General features: G+C 27.2%; 2 protein-coding genes across 5 annotated transcripts in view; both read left to right on the top strand.

Annotated features, from left to right (window-relative positions):
- LOC122633791 (estradiol 17-beta-dehydrogenase 11-like) overlaps nt 1-10,424 on the top strand; it is a 23,321-nt gene that overhangs the window by 2,310 nt on the left and 10,587 nt on the right. The window lies entirely within an intron of this gene.
- On the top strand, nt 7-1,496 carry LOC122633793 (17-beta-hydroxysteroid dehydrogenase 13-like). 2 transcript variants are annotated; one of them, XM_043822147.1, is made up of 5 exons: nt 7-564; nt 717-878; nt 977-1,059; nt 1,126-1,242; nt 1,335-1,496. In XM_043822147.1, exons 2-5 carry the CDS (start codon nt 741-743, stop codon nt 1,423-1,425), a joined length of 429 nt encoding a protein of 142 aa, XP_043678082.1. In that variant the 5' UTR covers nt 7-564; nt 717-740; the 3' UTR covers nt 1,426-1,496. The 2 variants fall into 2 exon arrangements, with proteins under 2 accessions (XP_043678082.1, XP_043678081.1); XM_043822146.1 differs by having other exon boundaries at nt 7-878.

Below are 10,424 nucleotides of genomic sequence, written 5' to 3'. Positions count from 1 at the left end.
ATTCTTGTTTGATTTTGTTGCTTATTAATAAAAATTCATTCGAATGCTGTAGTAGTTTACAATTCCGATTTAGTAATGTGATTCGTGAGTGTACTGTATAGAACAATGTAATGATTGTGTGATTGGTAAGTGAACTGTTTTGCTATTTTCCTTAGATCAACTTATATTTTTTTTCTGTTTGAATTTCTTCGAACTCGTAGAATGAAAAAATGTATATACAAGTATTTCCGTGAGTACAGATATTCGTATGGATAACGTCGTACTCCAAGTTGAATCCTCTAGATGATTAATTAGAGCAAGTTACATACCTTCTTTTACATGTTTTTTGCGTGAATACATTTCCATTATAATCTATCATTTTCTATAGTTCAAGAAAGTTAAATTGAAATATTATCAACTGGTTTTCAATCAAATCACTTGAGTGTAATTGCTCTATCATCACGCTAACAGAATGAATGTAAAGTCAGCTAAACTGATCAGCTCTATTATATCGACGAATTCATTTAACGGGTCATGGTGACCAAAATTGAATGAAAAATAATTTTGACTAGGTAGATCGATTAAGTAGGGCATTGTGGTATATTCAGCTTTCTATATGTATGTTCGAACTGTAACAAATCTTTTCTCCATGATAGTAATGAAATTTGAAAATTTCTTACGACAATATATATCCCTACCAAATTTTTAGATTTCTGTGTTAAAATAATGTTTTTTAGACAGTGAAAGCATTCCTTCCTGCGATGATTAAGAGCAATAAAGGTCATATTGTGAACATATCGAGTTTAGTTGGTCTCATGGGTTGTCCAGTAATCGTAGATTATTGTTCTTCTAAGTACGCAGTTATTGGGTTCAGTGAAGCATTACAAATGGAATTAGACGTATGTATTTTACTTAATTTAGTATTTCCATTTGCAATTACAAATAGCAATTGATGTGCTATATTTTTATTTATTCTTTTTTTAAATGTTTTACTTAGTTCCACGGATATAATATTTATACTACAGTAGTATGTCCAGTTTTCATTCAGAGTACGGGCATACCTGCAGCTAAATATTCTGGGTATGGGTATTTAGTACTTGTAATTTTTGAAGATATATGTATGATAATAATAAATATTCGTTTCAGGATTTTGCCGATTCTTAATCCACAGGAAGTTGCAGAAAGAACTATAACTTCTCTTCGGTGTAACACGGAGCTTGTTTTGTTGCCAAGTTATATGCAGTTTCTATTATTTTTTAAAAGGTACGACAGATTTTACCAGAAAACGTTACCTGTACATTTTTTATCCTTTTCTTTAACTTTTATATTCTACAATTTAATAACAATATTTTCAGACTATTGCCCCGTTATTTCTCCTTTTGGATATTTCGAATGATATTTAAGCACGATCCAAGTGAATTTGAACCAATAAAAAGTTGTGAGTAACGTGAATAGTCAACTAAACGTTTATTTAGAGATAGAAAAGAGAAGATTCAAATAAACTTCATTTTACATAATATGCTTCAATATATATAGTTTGTCCCATACTATTGGTATTGTCTGTATATACTGTCTAAACTGTTGAAAATAGAAAAAATTGTCATAGTTCATAGTTAAATGTTATTAGAATATGCAAATAATATTATGCACTTTTCTGCATGAGTGTATCAGAAAAATGCAACTGAACTGTTTTTTTTTTTAAAATTAATATTTTGGCTGCATCAGTTGATTATGCTGTTTTTTATATTCGACAGAAAAGCGTAAACATACGTCATAAACCGATATGTTAATAAATTATCGGAGCTAACAAATTGTTGAATTATTTCGTTAAGTTACTAATATTAATCACTAATATTAATGTATAATGAAGATTAACATTAGTTAGGATTTATTAGATATGAAATAACACGTTCATTAATATTTGCAAAGAGACATAAATAATTGAGAAAAGTTCAATTACAATAACTTAATTCAATTAATTTTTAATGAAAATCGAATCATGTGAGAACATTTTCAACGGAATAAATCTCTTAGTGATATTTTTATTTCTGGTTTCCTCTGTAGGATTAGTCCACTTTATATTGTTATTATTACAATTGTTACTATTACAATTACAACATTATTAATATTATTATAATAATACAGGTTATAAGTATTTAAAAATCAGAATAATGAGAAGATGAAAAAATAACTTTTAACTAGACGTCCAAGAGTAATTTAAATGAAATATTTCGTGATGTTTTTCATTCGATAATGATACGATCTTTGTTTGTTCTTTGACCTCTAGCGTACAATTTTCTTCTGCGCACTATTTTTCATGTTTGCTAATTTCTCTTTCATAATCATAGCTTACTTGTTATTGATAGTGATCACATTTTTCGTTTCGATCACATTTCTATCGTACTCAGTTGCTCCTATTTGATTTCGTTCGTAGTCGCTCTCTTTCTCCTTCTGAGTGTGAACCGTTCTATCTCATTTACTTGTATTCTATTGACACGTAACATTATATTGCTTATTGTAAAAAAAGAATTCTTTATTTTTATTTACGAATAATAATCTGTAATAAATGCATATATCAAAAATAATTTTGTGATTGTATAATGATAGTACTATATTAAAAATTTTTAATTGTGCATATATGTATACATATATGTGTATAGAAACTTATCTAGATTATCACGGCATGATCTGAAAAAAGACAATAAAGAAGCATGTTTACGGAAGTAGTAAAATATTTTCTTCGTCAACACATTTTGAAAACGCAGAGATTCAGTAATCATGTAATAGTGATGTAAGCATTACTCGTAAGTTTTGCATAACCTTGCAGGATATATAATTTATTGATTTATAAAAATTTACATATGAAAATATGGAACACAGAAAAAAAGAGAAATATAAGGTTATTAATAGCAAAAATATTATAAAAAAATAGTTGCTGGTTTTGAAATGGAAAATCGGAATCTATAACGAGTATAATTCTAAAAATACTTCTATCTGCAATCGCTTTACATAGATATTGTAAGAAATTCATGTTTTAGACTATAGTTAAAATATAGGAAATAAAAGACGAAAGTTTGTATTATAAAGTTAATTTTACATGATCATCAATTTTTATTTTTCATTTTATGGATATATATGTTTTGCAAATTAAATAGATAAAAAAAGGTACGATTAAAGTGACATTTGTTTGGTCAATTTAATTTAATATAGTTTATGCAGTTTTTATTAAACTTTTTCTTTCACTTTATATGCTGATGGCACTCTTGTATTTAATTTCTATATTGACAAATTTTAAGGGTCTATTAAGATAGAGAGATAAAAGGAGAGAGAGAGAGAGAGAGAGAGAGAGAGAGAGAGAGAGAGAGATTTCGAATATTTATAAATTATTTTAAAAATTCCAGAAAAAACATATTTTAATAAAAATATCGTTTCATCTTTCTCCATTCTATTCCTCTCGAAAAATTGTATAAATGGTTTACGATAAATAAATAAAAAATAAAACAACAGCCTTCAATTTGATTTTGAAACTTATATCTTTGAAATAGCATGGTGATCTTGTCATTGTTTTTTTGAAATTCTAAAATTGTTTTTCTTTTGTGTAAAAATCTGATTAAATATAGTCACTGTTTACGATGTAAAATTTAAATTAAAATCTCTCACTAAAAATCATTGATATTTTGTCATGATATTTTTAAAGAAGTGGTGGACTTGTAGCTTCTATGCTGCACGATATGTCACTATATTGTAGTTTATCTTTTTCTTTCTTACTCACATGGATAACGATACATGCAACTTATACTATTATTTCTCTCTCTCTCTCTCTCTCTCTCTCTCTCTCTCTCTCTCTCTCTCTCTCTCTCTCTCTCTCTCTCTCTCTCTCTCTCTCTCTCTCTCTTAATGCTCTTATCTCTCTCATGTGCAGATGGAAAGTAGAAACATTCAGCTTATGATTCATTTCAATTTCTTAAATGGGTTAAAGAAGTTGTATCATAAAAAATATTTTGATTCACATAGTAGTTCTGGTTGTATAATATAATAACAAATATACACTGAGAATGTATTTAAAAAATTTGAAAAAAAAAATTTGAAAATTTAATTGCTCAAACAGATATCATATCAGCCTTTTTTATATGCAGCGTAGCTTTTTATGTATAGTATATATTTTTATGTATATATAATATATATATATAGTATATATTTATTATTATTATTATATATTTTATATTACTATATATATATTTTAATATATGTAATATATATAGTATATACTTTTATTATTTTTTATATATTTTCCGGTTTTTCACTCTATAAATAACCCCATCACCAGGTATCATTCGATTTCATCGTATTATAAAGTGTAACTCATTCAGTTCGCTCATCAGTTGATATATCGCTATCTTCGTATAGAACTGATAAGTGCCTTTTTATACGATGGAAATTATTAATATTACGTCGATGTTTTACATTTGTCCGTCTTTTTTTCTTGTACTTTGACCTTGGAGAAAGACATATTAATCGCTAATACGTTATGTAAATGATATCATTTATCGAAGCAAAGCGATATTTATCACTACAAATACATAATTAGCATTATTGAAAATTGCAATATTATGAATAGAATGGATGTAATTTTTTAAAAGTTCTTAGATCATCACCTACCTCCACGCAAGTTACTTTTTCGAAGTGAAAATGCATCTGATGATAATTATCAATAATTCATCTATTAATCATTATAAAAGACTATAATGTGCAGGATTTATTAATCAGCACGCAATATTTGTTCGTATTTGAATACTTAATAAATAATTTCTACAAAACTTGAATAAATAATTCCTCACGTCATAATAGACTTTTTTTACGTTTCACTCTAAATATCGAAAACGAACACATAAAGATATTTAATCACATTTGTCAAATGATCTATATGTAGGACCTTGAACGAAGAAATTTGAATTTAATTAGGGTATAATTTTATCCTAATTTAACAATTTAATCCGTAAATCGTCAAAACTTAAGGATTAGAAAAATGATGGTATTTATTTGTTGCTTTTCCGGTATCGAAGAAACGACGAAATTAATAAAAACTACTGATGTTGTTTTACCATTTTCTGAAAAGATAGAAGATTCATTGATAAACAATAGAGAGTAAGACGAGACGAAGATCAAGAATAATTTTGCAAAACATCAATAATTAAGATGTAAATATCAATTTATTTTGGAAATTTACGATAATAAGCTTAAGATAAATAATATTATTATCGATAACTCATAAGATTGTTCAAATATATTGTTGACAACTCGTATAATAAATCAATGATATTATTGGCATCTCGAAAGTTAAATTAAAATTATTATATTAACCATTTTAATTAAAAATTTTCTTCGTGTCCGAATTTAAAAAAATTTTATTTGTGTATTACACAAATTCTTATGAGATTTCGGTGAAAATCTAAGAATATTTTTTATCTTCAATATATTAAATTAGTCAGAACCGTTCGCAACAACGCGCTTAGAATTTATCATTCTGGATCTTCCTTGTTATACTTGTCCTCTTTCTTTTAATCTATCGGTTCAGTAGGAAGATGAAAGGACATTCTTGGCAAAAGAACATATCATAAGGAGAAAACTCCATGGTCATATCTCAACATTTTATTTAGTTATATTTTTTAAATTGTATACGATTAAAGTTATAAAGATAAGAATTATGAATATGCAGGTAAAGTTTACGAAGGATAACTCGATTATTTCATTTAAAAATTAGTAATAATTTGAAGTATGCTGCTTCAAAATTCTTTCGAATTAGAATCGGACTATTGCTGAGAGAGATCCTTCTTACGTCTTTTGAAGATCAATAATTTTTCAAGCGATTAATCTAGATCTGGGCTCGATTTATCCATTTTTTTTTCTATGGATTCTTTGCTACTTTAGTTTATAATTCTTAACTTGATTTTGACTGGAATAGTAGAAACATAAATCGATATTCATTGCAATTTAATAACTTGATTCACTGACTGGATTAGTATAAATCAAGCTTTTTGTCTAAAAGGGAACAACTTTAACCAAGGTCATGTCATTAATTAAAAATTTTCGATCGATTGTATAGATGAACTGTATATGGTTTAAATAAAGTGTTACCAGTAAAATTCTTTTTTGTTTTTTTTTCTTATTAAACAATACGAATTATTTATTATTTCATCCAAAAAAATTATTATACGCCCTATTCGATTTATATTCTTTTTTAATATGGAAACAAAATATTGAGAGATCATATATATCTTTTTCTAATTAATCTAACTTTATCTTCATTAATCTTTTGGAAAAATTTATAAATATGCAGGAATTTCGGTATATAGCTGAAATCGCAATGTTATTGTCCTTTTATAATAAATCTATTTTAATATATATAAAAATATGGATATAAAGAACTAATAAAATAAAACAAAGGAAGTAAGTCGCACAATTTTGTAAAAAAAACTTTTTTGGTTACTATGGAAGTATTCATCGTTTATATTACTCCCATTTTTAAAATTTCAAGGCATTGATGCATCACCAATAGATGGCGCGATGCATACCTATTTCCGTATATGTATCTATATATATAAAACTATGTATATATCTATATAAAGCTGTGTGATATATATATATATATATACACATATATAATATATATACTTACGTACATAAAGCAAGCAAGGAACAGGTTCCTTGAAACATCTGAAGGACATAACAGAAGGTTTATGGAAGGCAACAGGTTTATAGGATCAAACCGGTTAGCACTTCTTGTAAGAAAGAAAAATAAAGTCAAATCATCCGTTGAATACTTTCCGTAAATAAGAAAAATCCAATAATCATATTATTGAGTCGTTAAATAAATTCCGTCAAAACTTTTTGTTGATAGGAGAAATGCAGCAATTACTGTATTGTAGCGTCAAAACTTTTTGTTAATAGGAGAAATGCAGCAATTTCTGTATTGCAGCGTAAATAGTACGCAATGTTTCACAACATTACGAAGAGAATCTCTCTATTACAGTAGAGAGGAATAAAAAATGTATAAGTGAGAACTGCGCTTATTTCGTTCTACAGAGTTATGACAATCAGAGGAGGGGTTAATTTGGACTTATCTCTAGACCACTTTTCAAACGTTATCTCATAACTAAGAGACCTAAAAAATGGAAATGTGAATCCATAAATATTCACTATATTGAAAAATGCGATTCTTTATGCATCTTAAATTTTATTTTATCTCATATTAAATTCATATTAGCGGACGTTAAGGATTTTCTTATAGAAAAAATAATAAAAAATTAAAAAAAAGATGAAATGACGTTATGCTTACAGATATGAAGTTATATTATATATGTAAATCCATATATGTGTGTGTGTGTGTGTGTGTGTGTATACGGATTTTGGTAAAATAATCGATCAGAACATGACGTAATTGTTTTTTTAAGTTATCTTTAATATGCATAAAAGAGGAATAAAATAAAATAAAAAAGAAAACAAGATTTTACGAAACATTTCTCTGTAGTCGAAACAAATCATTCAACTTATATATATTTTTGTTTTATTAACTTATTAACTGTCTTTTTTGTTCTAAGTACCCTTAGACATTTATTTGGAGTTCCCGCTGATGCATTAATTTATCTTTTACAATATCTCTGCTAACTTCAACTGATGGCCAAAGCCTCAAGCTAACAACCTATGTATTTACAATCGGACCGGTCACATTTTTTCCACACGCATACACGCGCGTATAGATACACATGCACACTACGCGCAGCAATCATAATATACACACATGGCGGAACCGAAATAACAGGTTCTGTATCAATGTCAAGAATCGTGTATATGTTGACGTGTATTAAAAATCGTGCAGTAAAAATTATCTAAGAAGAAAATGGAAATAAGAATCATACATCGTTTTAATGAGACACTGAGAAGATACTGAATTATCAGAAACTAATCTCCATCCTCCTTTTTCATTGATAAACATCGTATGAAACTGATTTATTATTTATTTTTTGTTTCGAAACAAATTATTAAAAAATCATATACTTTTTCTAATTAATTTAATCACTTTCTTGTATTGTATTAAACTATCAAAGATATTTATATATGTATATATATATATATATATATATATATATATATATATATATATATATATATATATATCTACAAATTTTGATATAAGAATCACTGATAACTCGATAAGAATCACTAAATAACTGATAAGAATCACTAATCACTCTAACTAAATTTACATTATCTGTCTTATGGAAAGTTTCATGCTCTTTGTAACGACTTATGCCGAAGTTTCCTATTCCTTTACCCATACACACACACGTACACACATATTAAGCAAATGAAGTAACAGGTTCCTAAGTAAGTTTTATATACTTACGTAACTCGGAAGCGATATAAATAAAATTAAATCAGTCAAAGTTCTTGGTGAGCAAAACAATTCTAAAAATCACGATATTGAGATATCGCGAAATAAACCGTCATGCCATAGTAGAGATTAAAACGAAAGTTTGAATGATAATTAAGAATAAAACAAAAATGGTTAAAGCATTTTAATAATTGAAAAGCTTTAACTGAATAAGGATCAATACTAACCGGTATTATTCTCCTTCCTCTTTTCAAACGTTAGTTCGAAATTAATTATAGATAAGCGTCGAATTATGAAATCGAGCATACTAACTGTATTCAACAATTTCTCATTTTTCACTTTTCGTTTTAATTCCATGGCTAATACTGTACTGTATTTTGTGTACTGTAATACCACACTAACTGTCCCTAAGAACATTCACCTCAAAAAAATAATAATAAAAAAGTAGAAAAAATAAAATACTGTTATACTTCTAGATATAAACCTGTTAAAACTTCGAATTACACACTTTTACCCTGGTATGAACCGTTAATATCGATCAACGTTGTCTGAAACGAATTTGTTTATGGTTACGAACGTTATCAACATACTTTTATTCTTCCTCCTTTTGTTTCTTCTTTCGGATAGATAAATATATATTTGTAAATATATATATATATATATATATATATATATATATATAGGTACGTATATATGACAACTTGAAACTCGTACGTGTGTAGATCTCTCTCTCTCTCTCTCTCTCTCTCTCTCTCTCTCTCTCTCTCTTACTGCTTTTATTTATTTCATTGGCAGAGAGAAAATAAAAACTTCTTCTTCTATCTCTCTTTATTACGTCGATTATTTGTATTAGTTCCATTCTATTTTGTCGGAATCAAAGTTGTGCACAAAAAATTAAAAATTAATGAATCAAAAATATAATCATTGTAAATTATGAAAATTAATTTCCCTGGAATTTTCCACTGCATATTGCCCCACCACGCTTCGGAAGACATTCTGTTATATGAGCACGGCTCAGTCAGCATTTAGTTCGTTACCACCTGTGGGAAGAAGAAGAATAGCTCCTTTTCAAATGAGGAATTATTGATCACTCGGATATAGTGTCGTTATTTATTTATATTTTTCTTTTATTTTTTTTTATTCTGGAGGCGGATCTGTCGACTGTTGAACTCTTCACGTAAGTTATATGCTACTTTGAATATTTCTCTTTCCATACATTGGTATTAATTTTATTTAGTAGATAAATTCGTAAGGGGTACGCAATGTAAAAAAATTAGATTACTCGCGAGCTGCTTCTTCGAAGTGAATTTTGTTTTAATGATCTATTATTCATTTAATTAACCAATCTATGACTAACTAATAAAAGACAGCTACTTTTGAAAACTACTGAACCGTGTTAGGTTCAGAATTAAGCATAATTCAATGAGTTCGTTTCCGAATACAATAAATAAATTATGTATACTTTCTTTAGGAGTCGGTATATGATATTCGATAAGAAAATTTTTAGATATTCAGTAAATTTTAAATAGAGAATATATTCTTAAGTCAAAAATAAAAACGTATCTCCCATGAATTTGTTAAAGTGTATGTAGGAGACGTTCGTGGAAAAGAGTTGATATGGGACCATGAACTTATTCAAAATATAATCGCATGTCAATGATAGAGATAAGAATATTAATTATAAAAAGAATTAATGAATAATAATAATAAAAGCAGTGACAATAATAATAATAGCAGTTGTACAATATGTTGTATTAGTAATATAATAACTGTACTAGTAGTAGCAATATAATAATATTAATGACAATAATAGCAATAATAATAGTAACAGTAATATTAGTAACAATATATTAAGAATAATAATTATGATAATAATAATAGTAGTATTAACGTAGAGGAGATGAAAAGAACATAACATAAAAAATTAAAAGTAAGTTATGTTTTATAATTGATTTCATGAATGAAATTTTTTAAATACAATTACAGTTGTGGATCTTGCCTCTTTCATTGCTTATGTCTTTAATTGTCCTATGCTCGGAATTGATTAAAATAT

The sequence above is a fragment of the Vespula pensylvanica genome, chromosome 13, assembly GCF_014466175.1.
Source record: "Vespula pensylvanica isolate Volc-1 chromosome 13, ASM1446617v1, whole genome shotgun sequence".
NCBI lineage: Eukaryota > Metazoa > Arthropoda > Insecta > Hymenoptera > Vespidae > Vespula > Vespula pensylvanica.
Note: the sequence above shows the minus strand (reverse complement) of the source record. Positions and strands in the feature narration are given on the sequence as shown.

Excerpts from the sequence above, each read along its gene's own strand:
- LOC122633793 (XM_043822147.1), top strand. The coding sequence starts at position 741 with ATGATTAAGAGCAATAAAGGTCATATTGTGAACATATCGAGTTTAGTT. Across the intron at positions 879-976 it reads CATTACAAATGGAATTAGAC|TTCCACGGATATAATATTTA; the intron begins GTATGTATTTTA and ends TGTTTTACTTAG. Across the intron at positions 1,243-1,334 it reads TTTCTATTATTTTTTAAAAG|ACTATTGCCCCGTTATTTCT; the intron begins GTACGACAGATT and ends CAATATTTTCAG.